Source organism: Brienomyrus brachyistius, unplaced genomic scaffold (genome assembly GCF_023856365.1).
Source record: "Brienomyrus brachyistius isolate T26 unplaced genomic scaffold, BBRACH_0.4 scaffold70, whole genome shotgun sequence".
Classification (NCBI taxonomy): Eukaryota; Metazoa; Chordata; class Actinopteri; order Osteoglossiformes; family Mormyridae; genus Brienomyrus; species Brienomyrus brachyistius.
In genome coordinates, this window is record NW_026042345.1 from 1,385,241 (window position 1) to 1,400,985 (window position 15,745).

General features: G+C 45.6%; 1 protein-coding gene across 1 annotated transcript in view; it reads right to left on the bottom strand.

The window, feature by feature from the left end:
• The window catches only part of LOC125726343 (gamma-aminobutyric acid receptor subunit beta-1-like), a 46,552-nt gene extending 37,944 nt beyond the window's left edge, over positions 1-8,608 (bottom strand). The window contains exons 1-3 of the mRNA XM_049002649.1: positions 8,136-8,608; positions 7,925-8,016; positions 7,722-7,789 (exon numbers count right to left, since the gene is read on the bottom strand). Of these exons, the coding sequence (XP_048858606.1) occupies positions 7,722-7,789; positions 7,925-8,016; positions 8,136-8,311 (336 nt within the window). The 5' untranslated portion in view covers positions 8,312-8,608. The remainder of the gene's footprint in view (positions 1-7,721; positions 7,790-7,924; positions 8,017-8,135) is intronic.
• Between the last annotated feature and the right edge of the window lie 7,137 nt (positions 8,609-15,745).

Below are 15,745 nucleotides of genomic sequence, written 5' to 3' on the forward strand. Positions count from 1 at the left end.
ACGCATCGAAGCAGTAGCACGGCCTGGTCGTCAAGTTGCAGAGAAGTGCACATTTCGCAGTACTTTTCTGCAGTGATTCACCTTGCTAAGCTGCTCAACAGTTGGTCTCGGGGGTCAGTAACTTCAGGTTATATGCGAGCTCCTTCTGTCGGGTGCAGAGAATGACACTCGATGTTAGAAGACACTACAGGAGCTGCGTTGATTAGCATGAGATTTACTGCAGTGGCCTTAACAGAATCCTCAAGCTGATTGGATGGGAAGGGTAAATTAATGACTTGCACTAGAGTGTGCGACACTTCACAGCCAGAGAAACAGCATGCCACCCCCCCCACCCCACTCCCCGCCCCCCCCCCACACACTTCCTGCTCTCCCTGCCTGAGTCAAGGATTTCACTCCCCTCCATAACCACAGCACGCTCTTCCACTCCTGCTTGCCAGTGTGTGTACCCCAGTCACAGACCCACCACGTAATTTCACACTAATAGTAATAGCCCCCCCCCCCCCCCAACAATGCTCACAAGCTGCTCCTAACCCAAGAGCTTCGGAGGTTGCAAGCAGTTCGGTGCATAATGACATTGTGCTTTTGATCGGAAGGTCATGGGTTCAAATCCCAGGGTTGGAAGAGTGATTCCATCACTGGGTCCTTGTGTAAGCCGCGTAATTATCAATTGCTTCAGTGACTGGCTGACCAGGTTTTTTCGATTGTGTGTCACTTTAGGTATAACAAATAAATCAATATCATGTGGTGTAGATGACCTGGAATTCATCCTAACAGGGGCTACCTAAGCTGTAGGATCCAACACCTCTCAGCACACCAGGATAGAAAATCATGAACATTGAATACCTGTATTGGTGAGCTGGGAGGCAGCAAAAATGTGGACTGTCTGGGGGTCCCTGAGGACCGGGTTGAGATACATTGCATTAGGGGGAAATATTGTCTTAGTATCTTCTTGGAACCAGCAGAAGTACCTTCATCTTTTCTGGCTTACTGATGTCACAGTTGAGTGTATGATCGCGGCCCTCGCGTTTGTCCGATCCCGCCGGGGCTCCTCACAGGTGGGCGCCCGGGGCTGCTTGGCGAGGTGGCAGGCTGCAGGGAACTGCAGCAGGAAGTGCCCATGGTGGGTCTGTGGAGGCAGGATGAGCCCTATCTCAGAGGAGGAGGGTGGCTTGGGGTGCTCATCTCTGGATCTCATTTATCAGCATTCCGAGCAACTTCTACACTTTTCCAAGCGCATCACGTGGGCATTTCTTTCCTCTTCCGTTCCTTCCCAAAGCCTTCCCTTACATTGAGATTAGCTGTGACGGTCCATGTGTGGAATTCCAGAGAAATTAATCACTGGCCAAAACATTAGGCATCCAGAGTGTGCTCATGTCCATACGGATCTCAGGTGGCTCCAATAAAGAAAATCAGAAAACAGCCAAGTGATATAGCTGAAAATGATGTGCTGAAGCCTGCAAGCTTTTGCTGTCTTCCAGAAACCTGCTTTAACGCCAACTGATGATGTATGAAGTCCTAGTCATTCTTCTGCTCTCCACAGTATTCATATCAAGGAGCATCACATCACCTGTACTTCATGCTGACGCCAGCTGGAACGTGGGAAGTTCATCTTCTGCATGCTTCTGAGATCGTTCATTATTGTCCAGGAACCCGTAATCCATAAATCAGTACTTCATTTCCATAATGTGTAACAGTGCAGCATCGAGTTTCAAGCTCAGAAGGTTCTGCTGTCATGCTTGCTGATGCAGCCTTGTCTTCCAAGAGCCACTTCCATCTGTGTAGGATTAACATCCTGCCTGCATCAGAGATGTCTCTTTCGTTCTGGCACAAGTCGAGCAAGATGAGATGGAGACCCTACTGAAACAATACTGTATGAAATCAGATAATTCATGAAGTTTTGGGATTTATCACATTCATCACATTGGTGCTATACCTTTAAAGGGACACACCTACCACTGCATATATGTGTGTGTGTGTGTGTGTGTGTGTGAGTATTGGCACTATCCCTTTAAAGGGACACACTACCACTGCATATATGTGTGTGTGTGTGTGTGAGTATTGGCGCTATCCCTTTAAAGGGACACACTACCACTGCATATATATGTGCGTGACTATTGGCGCTACCCCTTTAAAGGGACACACTACCACTGCATATATACGTGCGTGACTATTGGCGCTATCCCTTTAAAGGGGCACACTACCACTGCATATATACGTGCGTGACTATTGGTACTATCCCTTTAAAGGGACACACTACCACTGCATATATACGTGCATGAGTATTGGTGCTATCCCTTTAAAGGGATACACTACCACTGCATATGTGTGTGTGTGTGTGTGTGCGTGTGTGTGTGAGTATTGGCGCTATCCCTTTAAAGGGACACACTACCACAGCATATATAGTGCGTGACTATGGTACTATCCCTTTAAAGGGACACACTACCACTGCATATATACGTGCATGAGTATTGGTGCTATCCCTTTAAAGGGACACACTACCACTGCATATTTGTGCATGTGTGAGTATTGGTGCTATCCCTTTAAAGGGACACACTTCCTTTGAAGCGACATTCTGACACTAATCATACAAACAGCAAATGCTGGGCCAGGACAAACCACATGCTGTGCTAGCAGCACATCCTGAGGGATTCACCAAGCGACTCACACTGATGTCACTGGGAGGGGGGCTTGCAGGAAGTACCCCAGGGTGCCACAATTGTCTGACAGCCCAACTGGTCCATGAGGGGAGGGGAAATCATGGATGGCAGTTTCCACATGTTCATTTGATTGATTAGCCTCCCAGAATAAGGGACCGACAGCTAATTTGACCAAATCGAATGTTTACCAGCACTGATTAAATGAATACGAAGGGACTGCCGTGGATCGGAGCATTATTTCATGAGACGATGCAGAAATGCTAAGATGCACATGCTGTTCTGGCCTGTAATGTCATACCTGTGGCAGTAGGGGGCACTAGAGACTTGAACTCGCGGGAGATGTGCTGCTTCATCCTGCTTCTGCCACCTTCACACTTAACAATTAAAATCGAGGTTACCCATTTCGGCAGAAACCAGATCTCCGCTGCTCCACATGCTGTCTTTGAAAAGCTCCTCCAAAAGTGCAACAGTATTTGAATACGACGGCGCCCCCACCCCCCAACCCCCCCAACCCCCGTAAGCATCATCGCCAGCGAAATCTTCACGCCGTTGACTCGATCCACCCCTGGCTGAAGCCGGGTTTCCCTCCCGCTATTTCTATCGAGACGGACGGGGAATCCCTTGATCCCCAAGTCAAATCAGAGAGTTCGACAAGATGACGGTGACGACGTCTCCCGTTCGCCCAACGCAGTGCACCGCTCTGTCCGGGTCGCATGGGCGCTATGTGATGCCGGCCATCCATCAGGGCGTCCTCTGAGATGTGGGGGCTATTTGCGGCGTGTCTATTTATACATCGCAGGGCTTGGTAAAGAGCCGGTTCAGCTGGGCAACCAGGCCACCGGCTGCTGCGGCGGCGAGTTATTAAAAGCATAGAATCGTCGCTTTCGGTTTTTCTCTTATACGGCCTCGCTGTTAATCGCTCCTCCCGGCCTCATTCGCAGAGCTTTGCGGAGCCTCTGGATGGGCGGATGTGGTAGCGGAAACACCTGCCCACCGCTTCGAAAGAGAAGCCCGAGCCGGCGGAGGGGATGAGCGCACTGCCGCGTTCCGAATAATCCGGGAGACAAACGAGCGTTTAAAGCTTTTGACTCCTCTCACCTGGAGGAACACCTGAATCTTACTCCCAGCGAGCGCCGCAGGTAATCGAGGGGAGCTCACCACGCTGTCTCTCCCGTTTCGTCCCGGTGAAAACACACGCCTGCTAATTAGAGGCCAGAGTGCTGCTGACAAGCACGCAGAGAGCCGTAGAGCAGCGATCAGCACTGGGCAGGTCATATGTGAATTAGCAAGTGGGGCATCTGTTCTATACTATATTCTATAGTTAGTTCTAAATATAGGCCAAATATGTAATGCGGGAGATATATTGTGAATACTGATGAGGACTACATGAACCTGAAATAAACATAAAAATAAAAACTGCTTTTACAGATCAGTGTATCTGCAGACTAAAGAACATCCACAATAATGGTTTTATAATTGGACACGAGTTAAAGTTATTTTTTTGGCTGTTGATGTTTTCTCTCTTGCTCGGGTTAAAAACTGTTTCACTGGGATTTTTTTTCTCCTTTTTTGTCCTCTGTGCTCCAGAGCGTAAGCTGTTTCCCCCACACCCTACAACTCCGGACGCAAAGGGCTCTCAGAGGCACAGAATGTCAGATTGTCCATCCATCATCTACCCGCTTATCCTGGTCCGGGCTGTCGGGGAGATCTGGAATCCGTCCCAGGCAGCGCAGGGCGCAGGACAGAGGTACACCCCAGATGGGATGCAATCCCAATAAATCCCCCACAGTCCATGTGGCAAAGCTTTAAAATAGCACGCGCTTCAGCTGCTAGGATACTACAGTCCTGGTGAAACGCTGATCTCTGGAGGAAGAGCAGGAGCGATGGAAACTGAGCAATGCGAAGCTACAGCACTATTTGTAAATGAGAGTCGAAAAAAAAATATATATATATATTCAAATAAAATTAATATGCAGGGCAGTACTCTCAGCAGGTCGAATGTAAATGTGTCCTTTTTTAGGAGAACTGGGAGCTGTCGCAGCACAGTGGCAAACCCTGGCAAATGCTGCTTCTGGTTATCGGGCTCGGAATGCCAAACCCTGATCGGTCAGAGCGATCTCAGACATCAAAGCAGATTCCCCTAATCATGAGTTCTGGATTGTAAGCTGGGAATGCAGCGGGGGCCGAGGCTGGGCCTGGGTTTGGGGCTGGGGCGATGAACCAGCCAGCACCTGGGCGGCTTTAAAGCTCTCCCACTCGTATCTGGGCCCCAACTGGTATCGTAATGCCTCCTGCTTGTGGATTCCCAAGGAAAACATTGGACTTCATGCGCAATTTGCGGCTCAGTATCGCGTGGGGTGGTAATATCAGCTCAGCTAAAGTCACGGCTTACAAAGTTCACATGCGATACGTCGAGAAAAGAACGCGGACAGGAAAAGCTTGGCTTTGAGCTGTCAGCCCTAAGTGAATCGTAACACCGAAGCTGTCTGATACTCTGCACGACTCGTGTCGGTTGCAAGTGAAATCATGCATGGGAAAAAAAAAAACAAATGATTTCACCATCAGCATGTAAGAACACGACGGAACGTGTCGAAACACACACTTGTGCTGTCTTGTTTTACTGGCTTCAAGTATGATTCGCTGTGGGGGTCCAGGCTGATGCTTTGAGTTCCCATAACAAAAACAAATGAGTTACTTTTGTCTCAATGAAACATATTCAGTGCTTTTGTTTTGCTATTGTGTCACATGTGTTCTTTTGCTTAACATGTATGTGCTGGCATTCCCATCCAGGGTGTACCCATCCAGGGCGTACCCATCCAGGGTGTACCCATAAAGGGTGTACCCATCCAGGGTGTACCCATAAAGATTGTACCCATAAAGGGTGTACCCATAAAGATTGTACCCATCCAGGGTGTACCCATAAATATTGTACCCATCCAGGGTGTACCCATAAAGATTGTACCCATAAAGGGTGTACCCATAAAGATTGTACCCATCCAGGGTGTACCCATAAATATTGTACCCATCCAGGGTGTACCCATAAAGATTGTACCCATCCAGGGTGTACCCATAAAGATTGTACCCATCCAGGGTGTACCCATAAATATTGTACCCTTCCAGGTTGTACCCCCAGTCCTAGTGACCTGCGTTGACTTGGTTACACCCCAGCCCCCCCCCCCCCCCCCCATGACAATGACCATTAAAAGTGGTTTGAAGATGGATTTTTGGTTGATTACATGTGCTTAGATCCTGCACTCGTACGGGCACCATCTTCTCCCTGATGTTCAAATCATATGAGTAGCCTGAGGCTGATTGTACTTTAAGCTAATTTTAGGAGCAGTCTGAACTAGCTGAGAGAGGACACCCACTATGAAATACGAGTTTGTCGTAAATTAGCTGCCATAAATTGTGAGATGGCGATCACTTGTCTTATCACGCACACAGGTAACACTTCCCTACCCTAATAATAAGTCAATGTAATTTAAGGATTTACGTTTTGCACTTGCAATGAAATGTCACATTGAAAGTTTCAGCAATAGGAAAAAAATCCAGACAGGTCAACTGACAAGTGAGCAGTATTTGGCCCATAATTACACATCTTAATGAAAGCGAACTTGACAGGCTCTCCATGAGCATAAAATCAAAAAGCCAAAAATCTGAGCTACGTCAATCACAAACAAGTTCTGAACGCCGCCTCATTAAGAATGCAAGCTAGGCAACGACTCAATGCAGATGTAAGACTCATTTGGTCCACAAGTACTGCGTTCCAGAGTATTCCTCAGAAACTCCCTTGCGTATGAACCATGACCCCATGATGAGAATCGGGGCATTAAGTCATAGTTAAGGCTAACATAAGACAGGGATTTCAGCCAAGCATTAGCCCATAGACATTTCAAGGAAAAAGGTCCCCTTTTCCACAACTGTAATTAAATAAAAAAGGCAGGCGCATTGGAGACGTACATTTGCAACCACAGCGTAATTTGAAAGACAATTACACTGGACTTGTTGGATGAGATTAAAATGAAAGGAAAAAAATAGGTATGCTGAGGTGACCTAGATTTCATCGTTGCAACTTCGATGTGAAACGCATCGAATATTATTTTAAATGACTCAACCCACCTACTCATAAATGCCCCATCCCACTCCCACAGCCACATCCCCCAAGCCGAAGGAAACTAGGAGCAAGTTTGCAGCAGAAAAGGGGGGGTGTGGGGGGGGGGGGGACAGGCTTTGATGACGCTCATGCGCTGTGTTCAGTCCTGCTTGACGAACACCAACTTCTGTTGACGGAGTTATGTAATCCTCTCCCGCGTGGGTACTGCACCAAAATTAGGAGGTCATTATGATACCGGAAAAGTGGTACAAAATCAGATGCATTTATACATGGTTTTTAATATTATTGCAAACTCCCTTAGTCCTCCTTTCTCAGTAATGCCCTTAAAATAGCTTTAAAGCCACCTTCTGCGCATAAACGTGCGATGCCCGCGGAATGCAATATGAATCTAGTGGCCGACACGTTTGCGTTAATTCGTGGATAGCGTTTTCATTCCACATCCATACCGTTTACCCCCTTTCTCGTTTTCAGATGCAGTTTCCCTAAAGTCCCGGGCATGGTGCAAAGACGCGCTCATTCATTAAATAACAATAACACAATTTCCCCAACCTCCAGCCCTTCTGTCCGGCCTTCCTATTTTCTGTGACCTGCCTTTCAATGCGGTACCATCTGACTCCAAGGACAACTTCAAACGCGAAGGGGAGACGGGAAGAAGCTGTCCGCGGTGCTGAAACGGACTTAATAATAGCAATCAGCAGAGGGCGGCATTACACACACGCAGCAAAGCCCATCTCTTACACCAGTGCTGTATTTAAGGCATTATTTAATTTGCAAGCAGCACCGAATGCAATACGTGTTTAATCCAGATAAGCACTTTTTTTCACATCCCGAGGACGCTGACATACGCGCATCTTTCCAACCTGAGTCAGGTGCCATTATAAGCGAGCAGGCTGAGATGCATACTGTCATGTGCCTCTCTACCTGTCTCTCGCGGATCCAAAAGTACTCACCATATTGACTTCCGAGACCATGTCGATGCTGGAGATATCTATGCTCATCCCGACATCGACTGGAGCACCTTTGGGCGTTATGCAAAGGACATGCATCAGTTGCAGGATGAACTTCGGACAATGTCAGACATTGTACATACTGCGCCCCTCTCACGCTGCTAGCGATAGTGTAGAGGACAGTGTATTTATAAGAAATGCATTACCTCCGAAATCGGGCCTTAAACGAATGTCATATCCTTTGAGCAATTTATCCACCGTTGATTTCACGTATGACATGTTTCTGGGCTCAGTTGCGCTGAAAAAGATGTGTAAAAATATATATATATATTCCTTCCATTCACACGCTGACCGCACCGCACTCTGTCATAACGATTGTATAAGAAAATACAAGATCATACAGTTATAAGATCTCACCTTTGCGCACAGCGGACCATGGCTATCATCAAAGGCAGGAACAAAATCCCTGCACAACCTCGGTCTTGAACTGTCCACATTACTAACTTTGTGCAAAGGGTACGGCTTCGAGTGAGGATCCGAAAGATGCAACTTAGTCCTGGGTACGGCGATAATCCCGATGGCAGCAAACGCATGCGCGTCGCTTAAGCAGCATGAAAACAGGCGAAATACTTTCCGACAAAGCGCTGAAACAAACTAATATCCCCCCCCCCCCCCTTTTCGCCGATCAGGCGTGTGCTGCTATTGTCAGAGCGAAGGAAACGCAGAAGATGAATCAGATCAATATGCCGGTCAGATCCACCCCTTTGGCAAATTTAAACATCTTTAGCGGATGCATCGGTGTCCGGATCAGATTTGCATTTAGCGCGTCCCCCACGTGTTGTAAATAACGCGGATCGTAGCTGGTATCCGACTCAAGGCGTCGCGAAAAGCGGGTGGATTTAATAGGCTGCGTGTTTCTCCGTATTACCTGAGCTCCCGAATGCATCAGGCTCACGTCATGGGGCTTAGGCATGAAGTTTATTATATGACAGTAAGGAACAGGGAGATAATTCATATATTTTTAAAAACAACGGGAGAAAATGCGTCAAAACGACACGAGTGAATGTGTGATATGTGATAACGGGGAAAAAAAATCCATGAAAAGAAAATCTAGAAAAAAAACAGGGTGTATATATCTTTATATAGATCTTTACATAACTTCATGCGGTAACAATGCAGGGGAGAGACATGAAACGTTAATTTGGAGTCTATGTTTTCAGATAAGCATGTCTCATTTGTGTACTTTGGTTTAACTTCCGCCGTAAACGTCTTTTATAGCTGTTTTTGTCCGTTTGTGAGTTGGAAACAACTATATTCATAATCGTTAAACACTGAAACTGTCATCTTGGCAATCGGAAATTGGCAATCGCTGCAGAATAATTCATTGTGGCCGGAAGATGTAGGCTATCCTATTCTTCAAGCTACTTAAATATAAAATATCTTGCCAACGTGATGATTATTGACTTATTTTTACTGATTACGTTATCGGCTTTAAATTTAAATTGGTATAAAAATAACAATGCGGGAATCTTATTAAAACTTTCGCACCAAGTGTTTTACGCCTATTTTATTATGAGGTGCAAAATCGCATATAAACTGGAAACAACAACCTTTTTTTTCAAATAAAAACTGAAATGCAGACTACAGTGGCATAAATCCAGCCAGTTCTGCATTATATTCCAATTTTTCATTTGGTGTGTTGCCATAGGTAATTTAGGTACCATGTACCTGACAATTAACCAGCTGGGTTATGCGCCAGCTTAAAAGGGTACTAATTAAGTGGTAATTAACCTATGTTAAAAGTAGATAATGTTCATATTCATTTTGAAAATTAAACATAAAGCCTTTCTCTGAGAATAAATGACTGTTGTCTTAACATTTGCGAAATAGTATATTTTGCCTGAGGCAGGGCTGAATTTGCAATCTGGCATTTTCCTTGAGTTGGTGGGTATTTGGGCTGGGAACATTTATTATGGGGAAGTAAGTCCCTCCCCGAATCCCCATCGGCAAAATTTACCATGGGAGACCTCAAAGTGCAGGGCCAATTTTTAATCCCAGTCTAATCCTGACCCAAGGTAATGGCTAATGTGCTATCATAGTGATGTAGCAGTATGACTGGGATCACAGTTTATGGATTAAGCTGGCCTTACTGGTGTCTCCTCTTTCATAATGCTGTAAGCTGTGCAGCAAATATGGGTATTAAACTCGGCAAGCTTGGCAAATAATCCAAGGTTCACACGTGTTGCAACACCGAAATCTGCTGTCAGCTGGACTTTCACAGGTACCAGATTGCCCTGAGAGATGGAAAAGGATAATATTCCACATTTTTATGATTGTTCAAAGATGGGATTTGTTAGAGAGTTTGTGACATTTTGGGATTGCGCTCTTATAAACACATAGGCCTATATTAAGGCCTTTGAGAAAACATACATCCATCCATCCATTTTCCAAACCGCTTATCCTACTGGGTCGCGGGGGGTCCGGAGCCTATCCCGGAAGCAATGGGCACGAGGCAGGGTTGAGAAAACATTTCAGTTTTTTTTTTTTTGAGTAAGAGAATAGAATCATCTTCAGAGGTTTTATAATTAAAGTCTTAACCTTAATTCCAGTTGCTAGTCAGATTGCAACAAAGTTAGAAGAGCTTTTATTTTTATTTGTTTTATTCATTCTGTTGGTTGGTCTAGTAAGCTTTACTAATCTTTAAAAATTCGAGAAGAAAGACGTTATTTAATTTCACATTTTTGAAGCAAAAATTCTTTATTAAAAGACTAAAAGTACGAACTGGATCCTTAGAAATTCCTGAAACAATATTCAATGGCAATATTTTACATGTCATCCCATTATTGACCCATCAGGAATTTAAAGTCTTGTGAGGAATTCAGGAGGTCATCAACTCAGCCTTACGGTTTGTTTTATTTATAACATGGAAGCCAAATATACCACAATAAATAAGGTATATTCAGGCTAATGACCTTTGACAGCTGGCAGTTTTGGCTGCTGTTTCAATCAATGACAATCTTTCATCAGTAACGCTCCTCATTTTCACTATTCGTTACATCAGGAAATCCCACGGTGACTCGCGTGTTCCTTCAACAATTCAACAAAGCCTCCCCCATGCTTCCTCCCTTCCAAGAGGAGAAAGGAGAGGCGCTCATTTGTCTACAGCTCAGTCTTCTGCCCAAATAATGGCTCGGTGGCTCCGACTTTGCGCCCTGTTTCCACGGCTGCCAAAAACTACCACGAGCTGGAAATCCGAAAAGCGGCAGCAGCACAAAGCAGAAATGCAAATAACCAAGAGATGGAGCCCTTTTGTTATGGCACTGGAGTTTTCAGCTGCATTGTGAAATTCCAACTAAAAGCAGCCGGCAGGCAAACCCAAGCCCTTCCACTCTTACAGCGAGAATATAATGACCGACTTTACTTACTGCCACTTTACTGCAGGTATTCTCATAACAGTAAAACTCGACTCTTATCACTTAAAATAAAAGCTATTTTGTCTATTTATTGTGCAGTGCTGTTAATGTGACTCCATTGCCTATTTTCACAATCACCCCCCCCAAACAAGTATGTATACCTGTGTTTTTTTGTCTTTAATTGTATTTTATATCCATGTCTAGATTTTCACAGTCAAATATCTTATTATGTCAAGTTTGTATGTTTTGCATTTTTAAAATCTATTCGTTACGTTTTTTTGCATTATGCCTAACAAATGTATTTAATCTCAGTGTATAATGTAAGATTTTGACTTGATGTGTAGTTTTGAGAATCTCAAATACTGTATGATGCACAGTGTCTGTAAATAATAATAATAATAATAATAATAATAATAATAATAATAAAAGTGATTGCTTTTATTTGGCAACATTAGTTCTAATCTTAATTTTATAAAAACATTAACAATGGCAGTAAAAAAACATCAGGATGCATATACATTAGTTTTTACTAATTTAGCAGCTGCTTTAATCCAAAGCTACATACGTATTTGTGACGGCAGGTTCAGACAATCTCTGGAACTAGCGACCTTCTGGTCACTGGCATTACAGGCTAATTCCCTGAGCCACATGCCATTCTTTCCGGCATGTGAGGAAGCCTGTCTGCAGGTTCGTTGGTGTTTTCAGATGAACGCTCAGTGGGGTCTTACAATTGGGATGCAGACATAAATTCTGGAGAAAAGCACGTGATTCTATGTGACACCCCAACTTTATTTGCACTCTTCCATAATCAGCACATAAAAGAGTACTTTGGTATTTTATTTGATTATTGTGGGGAAATTCTGTATTCACCTATCCCATCATGCTTGCCAAGAGATGCATATGTAGCTGCGAGAATGTTTGGGGGCCACAGCGCATGGTCGGCCAGCTGAGGGTTAGGGGTCCAATGCCAGCATCTGTCTGTCAGCCAGCCGGATCTCGAACCAGCAAACAAGCGATCACAGCCAGACCGTCCTAACCCGACGAGCTACACATCACCCACCTGCTTCCGGAATGCACTCTGTAGCATAAACTTGCAGCAATCTTCCCTGCAGTCCTCGCCCCGGCTGGTGAGAACCGCCTGGCCCCTGAACCTCTGAGGTTTCCTCTCTCACATACCACATCGCTTTAGTCTTCAGCTTCAAACATGATTCCTCACGTGTTCGCAGATCTTCCATCGGGGATTTTTAAGCGTTCTGTGGTGCAGAGTTTTTATACGTGAAAATTGTGGCACACGCCACGCCACTGGCCTCCACTGATTTTCAGGCATTAAACGTAATTAAGAGAAGGTGAGGTTGGTTTCGTAAATGTGTCATTAGGGAGGGAGCGAAATCCTCATGCTTCCTCATTATTCTGACAGTGGTTGAGATCTTGTCATGAGTGACGGATGCTGATTGGAGCCTTGCCTGATCTGTGAAAATGAGAACAACTGCCAGCCCCCCCCCCCCATATTTAATGTAGTTTAACCTTTTAGCAACATTACTGACACAGACGACTTTACTGTTTGCCCTCCTGTCACTACATTTTCTGTGTCAGCTAAATTAGATAGTTTAGACTGTTTAAAGTGATAAAAATCTACTGGGTCATTTATTAATCATTAGAGTTTTTCTTTTGAATTTTTTCAAAAATGTGTTTTCTGAAGAAAATGGCCTGAAGTGGGTCCTGTGAATGGGAAATGCTCACATGGAGATATCATTGAGCACTTTTAGCATTCAAAAAGCTTCAATTGATTGATGTTTGGTGGTGATGATGGATTAGGTAGAGATAAGAGTGACTTCTACTGATGGCAGTAAGCATGCCTGTATTGGTGATGGTGTTGGCGATGGCAGCAGGCATATCTGTACTGGTGATGGTGTTGGCGATGGCAGCGGGCATATCTGTGCTGGTGACGGTATTGATGATAGCAGCGGGTGTATCTGTACTGGTGACGGTGTTGATGAAAGCAGCAGGTGTATCTGTGCTGGTGACAGTGTTTATGATAGCAGCAGGTGTATCTGTGCAGGTGACGGTGTTTATGATAGCAGCGGGTGTATCTGTGCTGGTGACGGTATTGATGATAGCAGCGGGTGTATCTGTGCTGGTGACGGTGTTGATCATAGCAGCGGGTGTATCTGTGCTGGTGATGGTGTTGATGATAGCAGCAGGTGTATCTGTGCTGGTGACGGTGTTGATGATAGCAGCGGGTGTATCTGTGCTGGTGACGGTGTTGATCATAGCAGTGGGTGTATCTGTGCTGGTGACGGTATTGATGATAGCAGCAGGTGTCTCTGTGCTGGTGACGGTGTTGATGATGACAGCAGGTGTATCTGTGCTGGTGATGGTGTTGGCGGTGGCAGCGGGTGTATCTGTGCTGGTGACGGTGTTGATCATAGCAGTGGGTGTATCTGTGCTGGTGACGGTATTGATGATAGCAGCAGGTGTCTCTGTGCTGGTGACGGTGTTGATGATGACAGCAGGTGTATCTGTGCTGGTGATGGTGTTGGCGATGGCAGCAGGCATATCTGTGCTGGTGACGGTGTTGGTGATGGCAGCGGGTGTATCTGTGCTGGTGTTGGTGATGGCAGCGGGTGTATCTGTGCTGGTGACGGTGTTGGTGATGACAGCGTGTGTCTGTGCTGGTGATGGTGTTGGCGATGGCAGCGGGTGTATCTGTGCTGGTGATGGTGATGACAGCGTGTGTCTGTGCTGGTGACGGTGTTGCCGATGGCAGCGGGTGTATCTGTGCTGGTGATGGTGATGGCAGCGGGTGTATCTGTGCTGGTGATGGTGTTGGTGATGACAGCGTGTGTCTGTGCTGGTGACGGTGTTGCCGATGGCAGCGGGCGTATCTGTGCTGGTGACGGTGTTGCCGATGGCAGCGGGCGTATCTGTGCTGGTGATGGTGTTGAACAGCAGGCGTGTTCTCATTTTCCCTTGTCCACTGGTCCTCAATCCTGTATGCAAACGTGTCTCCCTGCCTCTATGAGACTCTGATGAAATGCTGATCAAAACTAAACTCTAGGGGCCGCAACTCTGCTGCAGTTTACCTCGGCATCGTGGCACAGGGAGCAGCGCCGTGACTGCAGACCTCCCTGCCAGGGGGCTGGAATCCTGCCGCACTCTGCCTCTGCTCTGTATGTATGCATCAAGTACATCAGTGGCACGAAAATGCCATATAGTGCCCTGCAGACAGCACATCTCTTATGGATCCACTCTGGCTCCACACTCAGCTGGATTTTGACAACTCGGGCATACAGCAGAACATCTACCTAACAGTGACATAACCAAACAGTTATTAACAGAACAACGGAGGGTGAAGGAGAAGCAGATAAATGAATAAACAACTCACATATTACGATAAAATTCAAGCTTTAATATAAAACTTTAAAGAGCCCTTTTCTTTGCAGAGGCTACAGTATAATATTAATGTGGACTTACATGACAACAATCAGGTTTATTGAATAATTTACTCAATAAAAGGCCTTCCAATGATATAAATGTTGAGTCATACAAGCAAAACACTTTGATGATATATAAGGAAGTAATGACTTTTTTTTTGTAACCTAAGCTAAATTCTGAGGTTTTACTGCATAAGACGTGTATTTCCAACTGAGCTGCTGCTTTGAGGATAATTAGAGCCTCAGTAAAGCTGCTGTCATGCTTCCAAACCCGCGGTAGGAGATTCACATCGACTCCCACAGAACGCCCTCGAGTCCTTCGCTCGCCCGGATCTGGTGCAGGGCTCCGTATGACGTCCCACACGGGATCACGGTGAGGCGCAGTTGACCCCGCTCACATCCATGCTTCTGCTACTCAGGCATTTGGGGTAAAGCATTAAATCTGAGGTACCCACCGGGCCAGGGAGGGGTTGATAAATTTCTAAAAATAAATTACACATTTTCCAGCCGTGCTTTTTGACGTCTGCAAGTCCTGATACCGTTTGAAAAAAAAAATACAGCTAAACTAATAAAATCTCATCAGCTAATTGCCCCTACTATCCCATTCTCCCCCCCATCCCCCCCCCCCCCCCCCCCCCATTGGCAAACCTAAATCTGAGCTTCTAAGCTGAGGAGCACAAATCAAGCAGAATCATTCTAAAGCGACAATTTTATCACTAATACACATTCAAGCCCCCCACTCCCACCCCCCTGCTACCCGATGTCATGTTGCAGTAAAATAAAAAACGCTGATTCTATTATCGGTACACTGCTTATGCTTGATGAATACATATTTTGCATATAAGATCCTTAATTCAATGAAGCGACCTGCGCAGTGTATTAGGTAAGACATTCTGCAGTTAACAGCAATGGTTGTGATTTAAGAGACTGACACTAGATCTCCTGAAATATTCAGCAGAGCAGCTACATGATGAGACGATAATGTCACCAATTAAGGGCAGAACATGATCTCGGTGCAATGTGACGCTGGTGAAATCTCAGGTTTCTATAGCGAGGTCCGATGGAGGCCTGTGAGCGCGTGCAGGTTCAGGGTCGGACGCCGAGAGAAGATGACGAATTGGAATGCACACCTGGAAGACTGAAAAACCTGCGATTTGAATCGAGAGTGGTGCGCACACGG